A 19,971-nucleotide genomic window follows, 5' to 3' on the forward strand; every position below is an offset into this window, starting at 1 on the left:
GCTTTTACTACTTATTTTTAAAGCTGCTATTGTAGTTTGAAATCTATACAACTATACAATAAATAAGGTTCATCTAGATTTCAGTCAGAACTCTGCAAAATTGGACATCACTGTAACAGGCAAATTTGAAGAATACTTTTGAAATACAGGCTTTCAAATGAAGACGCTAATTGTCTCTACAGTGCATTAGATTTGCACAATCTGACATTAAATTATGCTCAGGCTATGTGAAAAGAACAATGTGATGCCAGGCAGAAAAGGGGAACATGCAACATTTAATAAATCTATTACCTGGAAATCTTGTGGTTTGTTAGAAAGGATTCTCCGTGTTTTCTTTCCTTTGGTGATGCGTTTAGCTAGCTGGGCTTCCTTCGTGCCACTTGGAACTGTTGGTGTGATACCACCAACTGGACCATCCAAGCCATCCTCATAACCTCCATCATCTTCTCCATCTCATACAGTAAAAAAACAGTGCAATTAATAAACAAATAGACCATCCAAGCCATCCTCATAACCTCCATCATCTTCTCCATCTCATACAGTAAAAAAACAGTGCAATTAATAAACAAATAGTACAGCTTGATGTTAAAGTTATAGGAGTAAGAGTCTGATATTCAAGAGTTCCACTGAAATTGTATTATTATCTCATTTCAACAATTTTTTTTTGCTAACCACATGCTTACAACTCCTTTTGAAAGCTAGTCATTTTAGCCTGCTTAAGAACAAATTTATATCCTAACCAAACTAAGTGTAGATCTGTCCCTCTTCAGGATGCAGAGTATCTAATACAATTCCCATACACTTTCTTGAACCAACTGATTGAAGTTTTAGCAAAAAACAGTTCAGCTGTAATTGTCACCAGACTAGTTCACAATATACCAGAAGTGATTAATTTTATTTCAGTTGAAGCTGTTTCCCAGCAGCAAGACTAGGCTATAGCATATCATTGGTTTTTATTTCAGAATCTTGAAAACTTGAAGACATTTAGGGTCTGCCATCCAAACTAAAACTCTGAATCCTCCTCCACAGCGTTTAACTGTGGAATAAGTTAAAGTTTCTTAGTAAGCCTCTTTGACAGTTCTGAAATCACAATACCTCTGTAGAAGACTGTTCTACAACCACATGACACTACAATACTGGATCATACAGCGAGATTCCAGTATTGCAAAACAGGATCCCTAAATATCTAGTGTGTCACTCCCTTGTGTTTCCAGCTTCTTTTCTTAACTAAAGGACAATGACTATGGTAAAATCTACAGGAAGAACAAGCTGCGTCTCTGATGGTTAGCATTAACAGAATGTTTGTTAACTTTATGAATTAGTTTGCCAACACAGGGTGATGATCGCTTTGCATAATGAAGTCCTCAGTCCTCTCCTTCTAAGAGACGTATAAAACACAGAGACTGACATACCATGTATTTTGTAACTGGAAGATCCCACCTCCCTAATATCTCTCAAAATCCATCTGCCTGGATGGATCCATGCAACCAATTGATTACCCACTTAGCACTTAATTTTTAATTTCTGAAACTGAGCTGTAGCAATCTCAGCTGGGGAGGTGATTTCATTTCATGGGAAACAGGTATTTACAATAATTAACTAAGCTGTGTTTGATAACTTGCACTGAAATAATTTTCATGCAGTTGCTGGATACTAGCAAAAAAACCTGCCATGTTTTATTTTACCTGTATTACCTTATAGTCAAGTACATTTTTTAAAAGCTATCAAAATAATCTCATAGAAGTCAATTTGCATTTTTAGCCTTCAAGTCCACATTTCTATAAAATTACTCTGAAGTGTAGTAATTTAACACATGGCTTTTGTGTTTGCATTACCTATCCTTCCACTCCCTAAGAACACCTCTCAGTGAAGTCAGTGGAATCAAAATTTCCTCCCAGAACACTCCTCATTTCAATTTTTTCCTTCTTATGTTATTATCTATCAGCAGATAATGGTCAAACTGATTTATTTCTCCTCAAACATATAACATTTGTAACATTTACTTCTTTCTGCACAAACACAGCCTGGATATTAGGGTAATTATTTGTCCGTCAACTGCAAAAACCTGTTGTTACTTCACAGTTCTTTTAAGAGTCTGGAAAAACAGGGGATCTCAAAAACACTCTCAGCAAAAGCCTGGTTAATATGATATATAGAGACCAAAGAATATTCCCTGCTGATCACAGTATTTCATAGGCTAGTCAAATATCAAGCCTAATATAAGATACAACAGTGTCTTTCAAAACTTATTCTACAGGAAAAAAAAAAGTTTAACAATTTAAGAAAATCTTTTCACAAAGCTCCCTGACATTCAAAGTAGTCGAATATATTTTTCTAAAAATATGGCTTCCCTGTTTTTTGGTTAGCCCTAGCATTACAGCAGGTAATTGCTGTTTCTTTGAGCGCTCAAAAACCTTTCTTTCCTGAACAAAAGCCATTTTGAAAAGCTTTTAAGCAACCATCATTCTTTTGTAACCTGATTCCACTGGAGAGAATGATGTTAAAAACCATTTTATGTCAGGAAATGCCAATTTTCTTCCTAGCTGTAGTTCTGAATCATCCTTAATTTCTTTAAAATCACTATCTGGCAGTCTTGACATGCTTGCTTCTGGTTATGTTTTTTCTGATGAATAATGCTTGTTGAATCACTTTCTTGCCTTACCTTAAATATCTCCATGATCTTTTAACAATAATGTTCTGAGAAAAGACTGAAATACCTTCTTGTGTACTGGTCCCTCCTGGATCATTTGGATTTGCAGGTCCAGCTGGTGGCTCATATCCTACTACCAAATCAATTGTTGCCTATAGAGAAATACACGTTTTTTTATGTAGCATACAGTATTCACAACAATTGATTTAAAGCAGTAAGTTGTTCTAACACCGTACATGAACAGTGTTAGAACATGAACAATAAAGATTACACAATTTGCAGCTAATGGAATAGGCTCTAAAATAATATCTAACAAATGGAATCACTGTGTTTATATTTAGAAAAATCTGTCACAATACAAATATATAAGGTGTTCTACAAATGTTAATTTATTTAGTTCCACAATATTCATGGTAGACTGGGTGACACCCTAAATTTGCAGACGGAAAAACAAAGGCAGTGAGAAATAACACTATCTGATGAACAACGTAACAAGTCTGAATCATAAGTAAAATTTCCTATCTGACTCTTCTAATTGCTTGTTCATACCTCCATCCTAGAAGAAACACTATGACATTTTTCATTCTAATTATAGAATTGCCTTTTTTGTCCTTCACTGTGGTTTTGGATTATTGAACAAACCATTATTATTCCTAGTTGCCACAGTAACATGAGGAGTCAGCAAAAAAAGACCAACCCTGTGACCAACTAACCATGATATTAAACTAGAGATGATGAGATACTGAAATTACCCTTAAAGTCTCTTATTATTAAGTGTACTAGAATGCACTATGAAGTGCCTTAACAGCTAGACTGCACAAACACAGTAAGGTCCCACTTCTAGAAACCACTTAATTAATAACTAATAAACTGTTAAATTTAAACACGTGCTAAACCAAGTTAAGCAAGTTCTTGTGTAACTTTCTGAACTGAGCTGGCAGTGAACATGTACATGATTTGTGCTTTCTAGAATCAGTGCTATGACCCATGTGGATATTATAAAGAAGACAGCAAAAAAGTACATATGGGAACTCCATCTGGTACTTAGGAAAAAGCTCTTTTTCAACATCAGGCTGATTTCCATGCATACTCTGTGGCCCATAATATTTATAACATATATATACAGATACATAATACATACACAGAAAACAATTTATCTAAATTAAAGGATATTAAACAAACTCAGATGGTATAGACATAACCATATCTTGTTATAAATTTCCTCTGTCTGGAGCTTTTGCTACAAAATTCCAAGCATTTAATTTATAAAGTAAAAATAACTTGAAAATATTTTTGCTTCACTATTAGCCCTGTTGCTGGAGCATTTTGATCAAGAATGCAGTAAAATAAGGAAATGTAAGCCACTCACTCCAGTTTCTTGTCCCCTTTCATTTAGCAGAGGTATGAGTTTGAAGGGAAAAGATCTGCTTTGGTTACCTACAAGATCCTTAAGTGCTACAGATGCACTGCCAATTAATCTGAAATGAAGTAAAAATCATTATTAGAATGCAAGTATACATCAAACAGAAGTTTCCTTTTGTCTTTTGCTAGTGTCTGTTAGTTGACCAAATAACTCCAGCCATGACTTGAAAACCCAAGACACAACAAAAGATCATTGCAGATGTTGTCTAATGATTGTGTACTGCTAATTTGTATTTTCTGTTTCATTGCACTTAAATGTGCTGGTGTTCTTTACGGAAGACACAGCTTTAAGCTAAAAGAGGTTAAAAACCTAAATTCAAATAAATTTTATGTGTATTTTTGAAAATAATCTTCTGTATAACTTTCAACAACCATGTCACTTGTTTCAGCCACTGAATTCTCATTGCTAAACTAAAGGATGTAACACTTCTCTCCCTATATAGCTTTGCAAACTCTCAGATGAGAAGTAATGTATAAAAGGTAGATATGACACAGAGACACAAAAAGACATACACAGATCTCTGTAATGAATACAATGAAACAGAACAAACGTAATCAATGTGCTTACTAGAGCCTTCACAAAATTAATCTTCTTGCCCATACTCTACATTTTGGAATAGGTTCATATCCTTACCTCTAAATTCTCAGAATGTTTCGATATGGCTCTAGAGAGGCCTACCAAAGGATACCCAGGGGATCTGACATGATGCAGTAGACTCTCCTGAGCGCCTTCTGCCTACTTTGGGACTGCATCTGTCATGCCCATCCTCTTCAAAAAAGTGAAAACTGCATGCACTTTTAACCTGAGAAACTTCTCCTAGGCAGAGTTTCTAACAGTGTGGCTGGCATTGGTCTCATGATATCTGGCACTGTATTTCGTTCCCATAGTATGTAATAGCAGTTCACTCCCATACTGAAGTGGATTATTGGAATAACTGAGATTTTTGCCAGTGAAAAAACCCTAAGATAATTTCACCCTGTAAATATTACAAAGATCATGTCTTACAAACAAAATACCAGCTTTGCTGCCAAAGCAGAAAAAAGATCTGTACACGGAGGACTTAACTGAGGTCCCTTTGAATACATTATAGTGCTTTTTCATGGAGAAGCTAAGGATGCAAGGGCACTTTTTGACATGGAGCTACTCTCAGGTGCTATGTCATGAGAACATAATTTACTTTTTGCAAGCTACATTAGGAAAGGTAAGTATAAAACATTAATTTCCTGCAAGTATACATTCCAGGTATTACACATTACAACTTTTGTTTAGCTGTGCACAAAAAATAACTACACTTTCTGTTTGAATGACCTGTTAGAATTACTTTGGTGCTGTCACCTCCTCAGTCAACTCTGCTTTCCCAGTTCATCTCACTCCTCCAATTCCAGTTGTCTTTTTGATAGTTTTGACTCACTACTCAAACCTTTCACTTCTGCCCCCCAAATTGCCAGAGCACAGTAATATTCCAGCTATGCCTCACATATTCGTCACACACAGGGGATGGGCTAGATGTGAAAAGCAGTTTAAGATCAGGCCATGCTGCAGAGGAAATGCATGAAGCTGTTCTAACCTTTAAGATGACCATAACTGAAACTCCAATGCCATTTCTAACACCTGCCTCTCCTCCCTTTACTGAATGGACACCTGTATTCAGTATTGTAGTCTTGATCCAGTGTCCTTTAAAAAACTATTGAAATACACCTAGTTATTTCAGTGAGCATTAGATTAACCGTAGGTACATTTTCACTTTTTACAACTTGTTGCACAGAGCTGGGCGTTAGCTGAAACACTGACTCTACATATTTCTCAACTTTAGGGAGCTTAAGAAGCAATTTCTCCTGTTATGCAATCAAAATTGCATTCAACCCACAAGACAAACCTAGATTTGGAACATTAGGTATACATGCAGTGGTCTTATTTATCCCTCTAACTGTAGTATTATTTGGCATTGCTTATGATGTGATGTAGCAAATATAGACACTAAAGAGTAATGTCTACCTAGCTCAGGAAACAACAGAAGGTGGTCTCTCTTAAACAGAAAGAGGGTTTATTTTTTCCCCTGTGGCTTCAACATTCCAAAAACTGGTGTTATATAGAAGTCAAGCAAGTCTGACATTACATACCAAAGAGAACATCTCCCTCTATATTTGACCAAACTTTCCTATATAAAGAGCAGGTGCCATGCAGACAGACACTGATACTGTTCAAAAATCAAAGCAAAGCAGAAAAGGTTCATTCCATAATGATTGCAAATCCCAAAGCAGTTAAGAGAGAAAAATATTGGGTAGCTTAATGCATTTTTCTCTTTATTACATAGCCTTCTAACATGGTAATAGCTTTGAAAGCAAGTATAATATAAGCAAATGGCAAACTATTCCTACAACTTCATTTACACAACTGCATACTGAGAGAAACCAACCTCTCTTCACTCTTTTTCCTTCAATGCAAAATGAATCAATAAAACCTTTCAATTCCAAATATTCTTATTTTCCCCAAATCCTTCAACCATGACTATGCCTTCCTTACCATTTGAGAATAACAGAGAGAAACATACATAGTTTGAGGTATCATAGAAGGGAAAAACCCAACAAGACTACCCAAAACCAGCTAGGCCAAATCTGATTCTGGAGAAAGGCAAAGAAAATCTTCTCCTATGTACATTTGTAGAAAAATTTTGTAGACTTGCTATTTTGATTTGATATGAGTTGGAGTGACTTACATTAACTCCAAAAAGAACTTCAGTACAGAAGTCACGCAGTCTCAAATCATCTGGATGACTCTTTCAGCAACCACACCCACCTATCCGGTGATATTAACTCAAGAACAGCTGTTCAACAGTAGTGCTTTTGAAATTTTCCAGTGTAAATTTCCATTTCTACATCCTTATCTGTCCTGTGCAAATGATAACTGTGTACACATTTGAATACATAGTAATCATTTTTAAAATTCTGACCACCTTCAGAAGACTGAAGAGGGAGTCAGTTACATAGACTACTTGTTTGTTACTAGTTGCCCCTAAAGTCCTTTGTTTCCCCCTCCTTTAACAGGTTGGGCAACAATAGTCTCCAGTATTTTTCCACTCTAGCAAGAGTAAGAAATCTAATATTCACCCTATACACTACCTTAGCCTACTTCTAAGCTTTAGGTAGTTAGTCTTTTGCCTTCCCCAAAGTGGTCCTGTTTACTGGATTTGGGATGTTTCACCCCTCCCTTAGCAGAACCACAGAACTGATGAGTTTGGAAGGGACCACTCAAGATCATCCAGTCCAACCCCTCTGCTCAAGCAGTCAGCTAGAACAGGTTGCCCAGGACCATGTCCAGTTGGGTTTTGATCATACAGCTACTTAACAGCTGAAGTAGTATTTTCAAACGTAACAAGGAATGCCTCAAGGTCATCACTAAGTCTCATCTTTGTCACTTGTACAGGTCTTGGAGAAAGCCTTTTTCCTGAGATGCTTCTCTCATGTCTCTAATCTTTGGGCTAAGTCAGGTAAACCAAGTCAGCCAAGTCAGATAGCAGCAGCTGTTGTGACAACACGTCCATTAATGGTTCATGGCTGTTTAATGCTTTGCTGCAAGGTCTGCTACTATACTTGCTTCTGATATGTAACTAGACCCCCAGTTCTCTGCACGACTACTGTGAAGTTGCTGCGTTCCTCTGAACTCTGAAGACTTTCTACCGTCAGGCAGGATTGCATGCAATCCCCCTCTGAAGTCATGACCTTCAAGGTGACAAGAAGTCCTTTCCTTCCAGCACAGCTGAAAAGACTTTGTCACCTATTCATCCTCAAAGGACACTGCTCTTTGCTGGAGCTCTTTCAGCTTTCTTCCTCTTCCCTAGGCAGACAACACTTGCCTGTTTAATTCCAGATCACACTGGTCTCTTGCCACCATCAAGTGGGATAGTTTCTGCTTTTGGAATAGCTCAATACATCCTCTGACATTTTGTTCATCAGCTCTTTTGGCAGTAGACAGCAAATGAGTATTGGCTTCTTAACTCTGCTTAAGTACCTTTTTTGCCATCCCTAAGACTTGTATGTGTATAGTGCCCAGTCAGCCAGGTCTCTTAAACTTTTCCAACTTTGCAGAAGTAAAGCAAAAAAACTGTCCTGCCACAAGCAGTTTAAACATTCTGGTCTACCACTGAATAAGATACCAAAAATAAATGCAAAGACTGTGGATTTTAAACCACTTCAAATCAGTACTAGGCCTATGATACTTTCCACCCCTGTAGTCAAAGGGAAATACTTAGTTTATCAGCATGAAATCAATGAACTACTGATGACCAACTATTAAACACAGTGTTGCATTTGTGCCAAAGCTAATTAATCCGTTAGCGCTGTGGTTAGCACTTCCTGTTAGCTGCCCAAATAACCAAGAGAAGTGAAACTTCACACCCATGCCTGGATCAGGAAATGCTAACTCACAGTACCAACCATTTTATTACTCCTCCTCTGTTTGAAGTTAGCAATTTATACTAAATTCTTTAGCATATCATGTCCTCCAGCTGCTTACATGCTACTTCTACTGGAAGCCCAGTGATTTTAATCCCCTGAGAGTCAAGCATTTAAATTCTTTTGACTTATTTTTAAGGGTTTATTTTGGCAGGGGTTTATTTTCGCAGAGGTTTATATTGATTATTCTCACCAGCAAACTTGATCCCACACTGCAGTTATAATTGTTACACTCAACCTTTCTTTCTCAGTGTATATGTTCCATTATAGATTCTATGCTACAAGACCCAACACCCACCTTCTGTTATTTGTGCTGTGTTTTGAATTTTTATTAAGAGCAAATCAACTATTTTTATCTTCTTTAGTTATTTGATAATACTCTTTGCAAGAAAAAACTCTAAAAAAGAAACAAAGCATGGGTACTATTTTGTACAAGGCAGAAAACCCCAAAACTGAATCATAACCAGGCTGGACCTTGCATACAACATATGCATGGAAAATGTGCAACTATGCACAGCCACACTGACGCAGAAAAGAATCCACACAAAACGGTACAGCTGTAGGAGGATTCAAACAATCTAGAAATTACTTAACTATGGAAAATACTTAAACATGATTAAATAATTTGCTGCACTGTTCATTTGTGGCTGCATTTTTCTGCTTGAGAAAAGGGTGCGCCCAATCTGTTTTTCCTCTGTGTCGCTAGGTTACTAACTATGCAAAGAACATGGGGAAACACATAATCCCAACTCTCTTTCAAACAGAATGAAAATCACTTCATTCAGACACAACTGTAACTTCCTGTTAACATTTTTTTTTCTTAACTTCATGGGGACAACTGAACTGGGGGGGGGGGGGGTGTTTGTTTTTTTTAACTGCATAAAGATTTGTGTTCTGAGAGTTTGAAGTCTTTCTACTAACAGTATTAGACATAATAGAAAACAGATGTGTTCTCTTTTCAAACATCTTCATGCTGGAAAATCTAGCTAAGCATGGATCATATGAGTCCTCTCTAGTTTATTCCTATGATGGTCTGTCTGCATACATGTCAGTGTGGTTTGCTTTATTTATCTTTTCCATTGACTGTGTCTTTTTACCATGAAGAGCACTCATTTAATCTATCTACAAAAGTTTCGTGATCCTGTAAATGAAGCAGTAAATTCTATCTCCAGGAAAAAAGAAACAGAAAAATATTCAAATGTTCTTTCAGGTTTGATTTGTAAATGCCAAAGCAATGAGTTAAGTGTTTTGGCACAGTGTAAAAACAGAATAACATCCACTGTGCTCCTCCTCCTGCATCAGTAGAAGAATGGGCTAGATCAACAGCTGTGTAAGTTTCTAGGAGCTGTAACAAATCATGGGTTATATTGCAATCTTCTGCTGCGTTGTTCTAGAGGGGAGTATGGGTTCTGTAGTTACCTCTTAGGCGCAGCAACAGACCAGGTGCCCCGAAGTAGTCAGGAGTAGCACTGCATGGAGCAGCAGAGTGTGTATTGGCTAGGAGCTTTGTGAGTGAGCAGCCAGAGAGAGAGCTGGTTGAGAAACACATTGTTCTGCTTCTAGCCTACACTGCAGCAAAGAACTGTGGCAGAATGCTTGAGCAAAAGTTGTATCTACCTTGAAGATAACAACAGCAATCCCCATTGCTTATTTTCCTCCAGAAGAGAGAAAATAAAGCCAAAGCCATGGTGTAGTTTCTTCTCAGCACTCTTTCTCAGGCAACACAGTCCCACAGATGTACCCTTTACACTCAAAAACTAAATCCCAATTCAATCTAGACTTTAAAGTAAAATATATAAAAACATGAACCTCTAAAGGAAAGATTATTGATTTAGACTCATATCCCACTTAGTTTAAACACCAGATACACCTCCCAGGTTAATGGGTCTACTCATGAATAATGTCAAAAGCACATGGCAAACCCTGGGTTTCTGAAATAATGGGCCTTTACCTCTGAAAGACTTCAGTTCAGTTAACCACATCAAATTTACAAGTAAAAATTATTACAATATTGTCCAGCCCTCTCTCCATTCCTCCCCCCCCCCCCCTTTTTAAAACTGTCATTACAATAGCTCTTAGTAGTAAGGACCTTAGGTAGGCCTCGTACTCCATCTTTGAGTGTCATTTGCACACTCTTCCACCAAGCATCTTTTTGGAATGCTGCAACACTGCAGGCATGTATCTAACTATAGACTTTTTCTTAAGTATTAAAGAGGATACTGTGAAAGAATGGCAAAACTGGGATATGGCAGTCCTAAATCTCTCTCAAACTCAGTTAGTCAATAGAATCAGTAACTCTACAGAAACACAGGTTATGCATACATGCATGTTAATATGTGAGAAACTTACTCCACACTCTCTCTTTCATATGCTCCTTTGTCTAAATGTGAATGTTCGTTAATACCAAATCTCTTCTGATGTTACAGTGCTTTGTGTCTTTAAACGAAATCTAAGATGACATTTCCTATTATCTTGTTAGAGTCAGGAAGCCTACTCATGTGTCCCACTTCTCACCCCCTTATCCTATTTCCCTGCCAACAGCCCTTCCAAACACATCACATGCTGCAAATATGTGGCAGTTATTGAGGATTTATTTTCAAAGAGCATTACTTTGAAGGTTTTGCTCTATCTTTGGTATGGACTACACATATTTTTGCACAGCTCCATACATGGAATTCACTTTCCCAAAGAATTTTACTGGTTCATTTTTAAAATTGTACGCAGAGTAAGTAAGCAGTGCATAAACCAGTGCATAAACCCAAGCAAAACAAACAGGCATTTGCACAAGCTGGGGGTTAAGCACTACAAATATGAGTCCAGATGATATTTACAAATACAGTTTGAAAAAAACCCAACACATGCCTTCTTAGCTTTGAGCCCACATACAGAGTGAAACATTTTAGGAGCTTCAGATAAGCACTTTCCTTTATTTTCTGATATGTTATAAAATCCATCACAACATTCTGATTACTGGCAAGCTTTCCTATATCAAGTTCTGTGATTTCTGGGATTTCCCTAAAGCCACAGGCATGCAACATATTCCTGCTTTACTGACCTACAGAAATCTCAAGAATGAGAGATCTGAGGGCATCGGCTTGACTCACGGTGATTTTATGACAGAGCTGTTGGAGTATTGTAAAAACCTGAATTCACATATTGGGAGGAGGCAGAAAGTAGTAAAGAAAACCTAACAATGGAAGTGGACTACTATCAATAAATATGAATGTATGCCTAGCTCAGTGTCACAAAATATCCAAATTTGCCACACACACAAAAAAAAAAAAAAAAAAAAGGAAAGAAGATGATATCATACTCCCTTTCAAAATAGCAACAGCCAACACTACTTGGCATTGACAGAAAAGAGGGAGCATGGGAGTGCAGCAAACAGAGAAATAGATCCTTGTTTAAAAGCTAGGACTTTATAAAAAAGAAGTAGGGAAATGGCATATCATTTTTCATAAGCTGTTGCTTTTTCTGCACAGATTAAAAAAAATAATCTCTGAATAATGCTTGTCCAAATGTATATATTTACCTTTTTAGACAAAAATCCTATGATTTAAGCAGAGATAGGCAGATCTTAACCACTGTGGGACAGCTAAAGATTAAACACATTGATGAAGCTTTATCTTATGTGTGTTAACAAAGAACTGCTAGACTTTGCCAGAGCTTTTAGTACAAGCATATTTCAACACAAAACAATACACCGTATCCCTGCTGTAGATTATATAAAAGAAAAGCTTTCCGATTAGCTTGCCGCCACCCAAGACCTTACCCTTTTCCTGCAGGTGATTTCAGGGACCAGGTTTATTTCTGTGTGATGAGTCATAAAACAAATGGCATGCAGAACACAAAAGGTTGCTAACAATTTCAACTGGTAATTTATGTCTTCTTCGTTGAAATGATCTGCATGCATTGCTTTAAAGTATCCTGTACACCTCCAATTCTGATATTAAATTAAAGCTTAAATCCTACAAAATTCTAGATACTTTTTTTTTTTAAATCTCTATCATCTTATGTTCAGAACCACATAAAACTTGTTAGAGTCTGCGTTATGTATTTGTTTCATCACAAATACAGCAGGAACTTCAAAGTCCAAGTCAAAATGACAAAAAGCGCCCTCCAGCTTTACTAAAGTTTCTATAGTATACTTTTTAATAGAATGTGAATTAATTGAATTCTAGTGCTCCCATATATACCATTTTAATTTTTCATTGCAACAATTTTTAAATTTTTTTCAACGGCCACAGTCAAAAGATCCTATCAACTCAATTCACAGGAAAAAATCTATTCTTATTAAAAAAAAAAAAAAAGTTTGAAAAATACAAAGATTACTCTTAAAAGTTAGTTGAACAAGACACCTTAATTACTTTTATGTTTGCTTATTACATGTTCCTATTCTGTAGGAGTATAAACCTACAAAAAATGTTTAAATGCCAACATGGGACACGTGACAGCATTTCAGTATTCTACAACTTTTTATAATGTCATCTCCTTTTATATAAGATAGAAGCCTCAATTCAAGGTGGCTCCTTTCTCAGTGTCTTCAACAGCATGACTAAACCAAAAAAAAAAAAATCATTTACAGAAAATCATACACTCTGTGCATCTTTTCTGCTGTAATTATTTCATGTGTAGAAAAACTAGACATGTTTGTCATTTTTTAGCTGAAGGAAATCTATTTGTTTTGTGTGATATCCTTCCAGGCACACATAGATATAGCTACTGTTTGTTATCTTCAGTTCTCTAAAATTAATAATAAAACCTGATTTTGTCAAAACTAAATCTAAGCATCTTACTACTACATGAAGAAGTTTTTGGCTGAGCACTGAGGAATCAACAAACAACTGCACAAATGAAACTGTCCTTTAGCCTCTCACAAATGAAAGAAAAAAAGACCATACACAAAAAGATCTGCAGCCTTAGATCCCATGATACTTGATTTTTAGATATCTGAAAAATGCAGAACCCAATTTTAGGTATCTAGGTGCTGTACATACTGCACTGGTAGAGTTTAGACTTTTAGAGTAGGATTCAAGCCTATCCACATGCACTAACAGCACTAACCGACCAGAAATGGTGCAGGAGGGAAAGAGCCTTAAATTCCTGCATGTTAGGGACATCATGAAAATGGGTGTTTCTATCTACTGCAGACCTAAACTCTAAATCCTTTACTGATAGTAGGAGTCTCTGCCTTTCCTTTCCAAGAAATGAATGTCAGAAAAGGCAATTCTCAGTGGCCTCCCACCCCATTTTTATAAGTCTCAAGTCCTCTAAGGAATGGGAAGCTAGATATCCATTTTCTTCTTCTGCTGAGGTTATTCAATTTACTTTCCACAGAAGACTCTCTTAATACCAAACTACATATTTTTTTAAAAAAAACCCAACAAACCAAAACAAAACCACCAAACAAAGAAAAAATCCTCAATCCACTTTTAAACAAGGTTTTTAAAACATAACCAGAAGAGGAGGTAGCAACAGCATTGCTAATCTTCCACATATGCAACAAGCCTGAGGCTTGTAACACTTGGCCAACAACTGCAGATTCGTTTCCCTACTCAGTGTGAGAGAATTTACTCTCACACCTGACATTGAAAAAGAGTTCTGCAAGCTGATCTTGGGGAAGTTACTTTTGTTTTCAGGTTCAAGCTTTTTAATGACCATGCAGAGAACTCATGATTCATTGGGCCAGGAATAGTACAATAGGAACATGACATTTCATAGACCCCCCTAGCTAGGACACTCAAGACAACAGAAACCCAGATTCCATTCCCAAGAGTTTTTGTATTTTATTCAACATACTTATCCTGATGACTAAGTCAGTCTTCCAGGAGATGAGTCTAGGACTTCAATCCCTCCAGACAAGATAGAGAATTGAACTTAGGCTTCCCCTCTTCCTAGGCAAGACTTAAAGAAGTGATGTAAAACATAGCCTCTCAGGGCCTTAACTGCATTTTGTAATTTTTGATGGTTTGTGTTAGCTGTGCTCTGAGCATGCCAATCATGAGTTCTTCAGAACTACTTTCTGGACACTTATTATGTATAGTGGTCTTGGGTACTGCCCTGCACCATTCTGCAAGATGACAACCTGCACCATGTATCTGTAGTGGCATAAATCTAGTTACACAAGGACCTTTATTACAAGTGAAATATGGCAGCTGTGGTTTTCAAATTACAGTAATAGGTGAAGGGATGTATATTTTACCCAAATTCTGCTTTAAATGCCTAAAATATTCCTTGAATTTAGCTTCAGCATGTCTAAAATTAAGCATAAAAAGAAAACTGACGCTTTGCTTCAGAGTAACAATCCAACTGGTGAGGGATGGAAAGCCCGCTGGCTTATAGGCTACAAGTAGGTATTACATCAGAAACCATCTAATTGCATCCATCGTTCCTCTACAGCAGCTATCAGTTCCATTTTTTCCCTGGACTTCTGTATTGAAAGTTGTGCTTAATACTGGAAAACAAAAAGAGAACATACTTGTTTTGTCCAATTGTTTCAAAATCCTTCACAATAATTGTCAGGGAAGATGAATTATCCAAAGCAATTCCTTTCAAGTCAAATTCAAGAATCTGAACAAAAAAACAGAGCAAAACCAAATTATAATTACAAGTCATGTGTAAATTAATTAACACCAGAGTAGCATATACAACAAAATTATTTAGAAATAAATTTTGCTTTTAGTGAGAGACAGACCAGACCAGCTTCCATTTGCAAAAGCAAAGTTAAAAATCCGGGAACATGCTCATAGCACATTCTTGATTTGCTAGTTACTAGTAACAACAACAGAAAAAGAACTAAATTGTTTAATACTGAGCCATAACCTCTTTTGCAGTTCTACATTCTCACACTAACATAAGTATTTTCTTATAATTTATAAGATCTGATACTATTCCCCTGCAATACTAGTTGAAGTCAGCTGCTGTTGAATTTAGACAAATATTTGTAGGTTCCCTTTCTTTATACTCCTAATTACAAAATGTAAGAATAATCTTTAACTTTCATTTCTGGTTGTGAAAAAACACTACTAAGAAAACATTTTCCCAAAGGAAAACATTACTGAAGATGCAAAATAGCACCAGTCCTACAAATAAACCATGAGGAACTTCAGTACATGATTCATTCTAATTCTGTAGGGTTTTCTCCTAGTATGTAATAAAGGATCCAATTATGTTCCCATACATGTGGCTAAGCAATGGCTGAATATCAATTAGTCCAAAGTAAGAGGGAACAAAACTAGGCCACAAACTCACCAGATATCCATCTATTTTTACCTAAAAACATTACTTAATGAATTGAAACACATGGCGCAAGATGAATCCATTCACCTGCATTTACTAACACCTTGAAAGAACACATATCACTAGTTCCTGTTTCTAATTGATATTCACAACTGTAGAAACTGACTTACCATTTTTACAAGCATTTTGTCTTAAAAAAGACCAAGAACTGATTTAAAAAAAATTACCTCATTCCAAACAGGATTAAGTTCACTGTCAATTTTCTTTGTTTTCTTTTTTTCATCTGCAAATGCAAACAAAGCGTGATTATCTGTTTTTGCTAAAGCACTACACAAATACCATCATTTTTCCTTTCACTTTTCAAAAGAAAGTGTGAGCTTTAAACCAAATGTTCCAATTCTTTTTGCCTCTTCCAGTAGCTGCACATTTTACAATCAAAATATCTCCCAGGCAATTTTAGTAGTTGAGGCTTTTTATTCTGTTTTGTTTAAGCATAGCTAGATGTATTCCCAAAAAGCAAAATTAATGTTTAGGTTTCTCAACCTTTTATGACCCTTGACTGCAACTTCAGTAATGATGCAAGAAGACAGACTAAAAGACTTGAAGACATCACACCAAACAGTAACCTCAAAGTGATGAACTTCAGTAGTAAAGAAAATGTGTTACACATTTACCATATCTGAGTTACAAAATACTTGTGTTTAGCTCTGAAGTAAAATCACTTGGGGAAAAAAAAAATCTTAAGAAGGTATGCTTACAGTGTCAGCACTTTCTGCTTTAAATGAGCAAATATTAGCAGAAATACATATGCATATAAGAGGAATTGCAGTCCTTCCTGAAAAAAAATGGTTTCCAGAGGTTATGCAGATCATTTCACTGACATTTACTGTAGCCTAAAAATTACAATTTTTCCATACTTCATGGTAAAATTTGCATTTGGTTAATCTACAAATCATGGGAGTGTGGGGTGTGGTGTAAATTATATATAGTGTGGCATTTGAATTCAAGTTCCTTCTCCTGAGAGGAATAATACAACTCAAGTGTTGCAGAGGCCCTTTGCAGGCCCCCCTCACCTACTAAAAAAGGAAACAAAATTCTGTTCTTAAAACAGGTTCAAAGAAAGTAACATGCCATGGCTTTATTTTTACTTTTTAGTTGCACTATACGTATACAGCTCTGATGGAGAACAAGTCTTGACATGACACTCAGTAGCACAAAAGAACACTGGCAAACACGCAGCTGTCTAAAGAGAAATTGTATAGTGATAACAAGTGAGTATATTTAAGTACAGGCTGTAAACTAACTGCTGATCTATAAAATGCTCAGCTACCACAAGAAGGCTAAGTTTCAGATGCTCTCCTTGTATTTAAGGACTACAGTACAGGTAATAGCATTTTTATTATTTGCAAGTCATGGCTATACTTTGCCAGGAAAACACTGCAAAGGCGTGGGAAGCAAGAGTAAAGATAGGCCACACGGGCAAGTTCATATATCCACTATTCAAGCAGTAGACTGTGGTGGCTCTTTTTATTGTATGAGAGGGGGATGTACTGAAAGAAAAAAGTCAGTCCATACTGCAAATTGCGAGAACTGACTCACATTTATGTAACAGGAATTGTCTACAATTTATACAGGATATTGACTCACATCGTACCACAAAGGAAAGAGCATTCATAACATACCATGCTGTGGACTTGCATTTTGCAGAACAAAGAACTAATTAACATGCTAGTAAGAGAAATTCAACTTCATGTTATCTAACAGGAGACAAAGCATTTTCAAAACTGAATATCCCAGAACATCTGGGGTTTGGCACTGGTACTCCAGGTCCTCCTACAAATAGGAGCTGAGAGTCAGGGAAAAATGTTCTCAGTGCTGGTGAAAAAAGGAACAGTTGCAGCTGTTTGTAAAGGAGATAATGAATCACAGACCTGATCCTGATGGAACTAATGGATAAAAGTCCTATGATCCCTGCCTAAGCTCAAATGTAACTCTGTAAGGTAAGGAAAGCCCTGGCTTGAACAACAGTCAAAACAATTCTTGACAAGGAGTAAAATTTTCCACTCTGGACTATCCGTTTTCATAAAAACAAGAGCAAGATCTATGATTCCACTAACAATATCCATATTCTAGATTATACTAAGAAAAAAACTTTTTGTGTTATGCATTTGTCTGGAAGTTGGATGAAAAACGCTGGGAAACATTGGGTTTTAGTTTTAATTTTAGTCAGTCTGAGTGTAGCATTCAAATTCCTCAAGCATTTATTTTGCATGTATTTTCTTCAGTTCACTGACTTTCTTTTTATTACACCTTTTACCATTCTTTTAATGCACTGGGGTTTTTTAGTTTGTTTTTTGAACTGTTGGCAAAGAGCTTTCTTCTTCCCACCAAAAAAATCTTTACCAAGCAGGGTAAGATGAACTGTCCAGTTATTCCAGAAGCTCACATAAGTTTCAGGTCTTCAGGCTGCTGTCCTCTACTGGTAATGAATCCAGCTACAGTAGCCAAGACTGTAAACCGCATCAGGATAAACTGTAAGATAGGGCCAGTCATCATTTTTAGTTTGGCCCTACCAAGAAATAAGAGTAAGAAATGATAATGGATACTGGTAGGACACCCTATAGACTTGGTTCTGTAAAAACTAACTACAATAACCTTGGTACTGTAGAAGAAATCATTATTTGCTTTATCTTGATAGAGGCATTATACTACGACATGTTTAATATTCTCAACTGGAAATGAATGTAATAAGAACTTGGTGATAGTCAATGAGATTACACTGTTCAAAAAAATGCATTCAAGATGAGCTTTTAAATAATAACTGTTCCATCATTAGAAAGACAATTACAGTGCTGCAAAACAACCAATGCTTACATCTTAAATTTTTTCTATTATAACTAGCATTTTGATCCGTTCCAGCAGGTGAGGAATAGCAGAAGCAAACATTATCTTTTAGAACAGTCTTAAGTCTAAGATTCAAGAGAGAGTCACATTTCAGTTAAGTTTTCCATTAAAGTTTTGTGAATGAAGAATTAAGATTGCATAGTGGCAGCAACTGCAGGATCAAACAGGCAGAACTCCAAAAAAACCAGGAAATTAAACTTAGGGTAATTTAATTCTCTGCAAAACAGAAAATATAAATTTAGTGAATAATTACCCTCTAATACTCTTTTCTTTCACACACTGAAATATAAACTAACAGCTATGAACTAATGCAGGCCTGCTGGAAAGCTCTTAGATTAAGCACAAATAGAAAAAGAAATTTTATTCAAGTTGGCCCAATCTAACTGAATGCCATTTCACATCAGTTTTTAATGTATAAAGCTGACTGAGGCAGTCAAAAGGAATGATCAAAGCACTAAATGTCCTAGTATTGACTGCACATATAAGCAATTTTGTCAACTTTTACACCCAAAGACAAGAATGACACATTCCTCTCCAGTTTGGTATATCTGACAAAGCAAAAGAATTTTACTGGTTTAATCATTACCACTTAGCACCGCTTCAGCAAATGGCAACACTTTTTCATATTAATTTGACTAATAATCTGTCTAACGTAAAGTCATGATGAACTCCGAATTCTGCAGTAACAGCACCCAGTTGCAGACAGCAATACTCGTTTACTCTCAGGGTGTAGTTCTCTTTGAACAGTGAGTTGTTCCTAAAGTAAATAAAAGTTCCATCCCACTGGACTAAACATAAATGTGCAAAAAAAGGCAAATGCTTGCACAAACCCCCTCTATTCTAAGTAAGATATCACATCAGAAAAAGCTGCGTATTTCCTCTTAATATGTACCTAATACATGTCACTATTAATTGTACTGACTGTATAGTCTATAACTAGCTTAGTTATACAAATTTGATGAAGTCTATTCTGTACATATATGAAACTATACTAACATATGTGTGTTAACATATAGTGTTTGCAGAGTCACTTACATACTAACAGTTGTAGGATCATGGCCTTTTTCTTCACAGCATAGCCGTAAGGGTCTAATCCTGAGAGATACTGTGTGTTTTCACTGAAGTCTTAAACCTACTGAACCTGACATCAGCAAAGGCTATGTAAATTACAGTTTGAAAAAGCTAACGAACAGAACACTGTTTAATGAAATGTCAACTTCCACGGCAATTTTCTGTCAAATGAGTGCTGTTCTCTAGGACTTCTCCAAGAATACTCGAGAGTCAAACAAGAACATGAAAATATA

General features: G+C 36.4%; 1 protein-coding gene across 4 annotated transcripts in view; it reads right to left on the minus strand.

Moving 5' to 3' along the window:
- Positions 1-19,971, minus strand: part of MYOF (myoferlin) — a 72,993-nt gene that overhangs the window by 50,676 nt on the left and 2,346 nt on the right. For all 4 annotated transcript variants that reach the window (XM_030029719.2, XM_041127205.1, XM_041127206.1 and 1 more), the window contains exons 2-6: positions 15,991-16,046; positions 15,003-15,094; positions 4,020-4,128; positions 2,718-2,802; positions 292-452 (exon numbers count right to left, since the gene is read on the minus strand). In XM_030029719.2, the coding sequence (XP_029885579.1) occupies positions 292-452; positions 2,718-2,802; positions 4,020-4,128; positions 15,003-15,094; positions 15,991-16,046 (503 nt within the window). The remainder of the gene's footprint in view (positions 1-291; positions 453-2,717; positions 2,803-4,019; positions 4,129-15,002; positions 15,095-15,990; positions 16,047-19,971) is intronic.

Source organism: Aquila chrysaetos, chromosome 11 (genome assembly GCF_900496995.4).
Source record: "Aquila chrysaetos chrysaetos chromosome 11, bAquChr1.4, whole genome shotgun sequence".
Classification (NCBI taxonomy): domain Eukaryota; kingdom Metazoa; phylum Chordata; class Aves; order Accipitriformes; family Accipitridae; genus Aquila; species Aquila chrysaetos.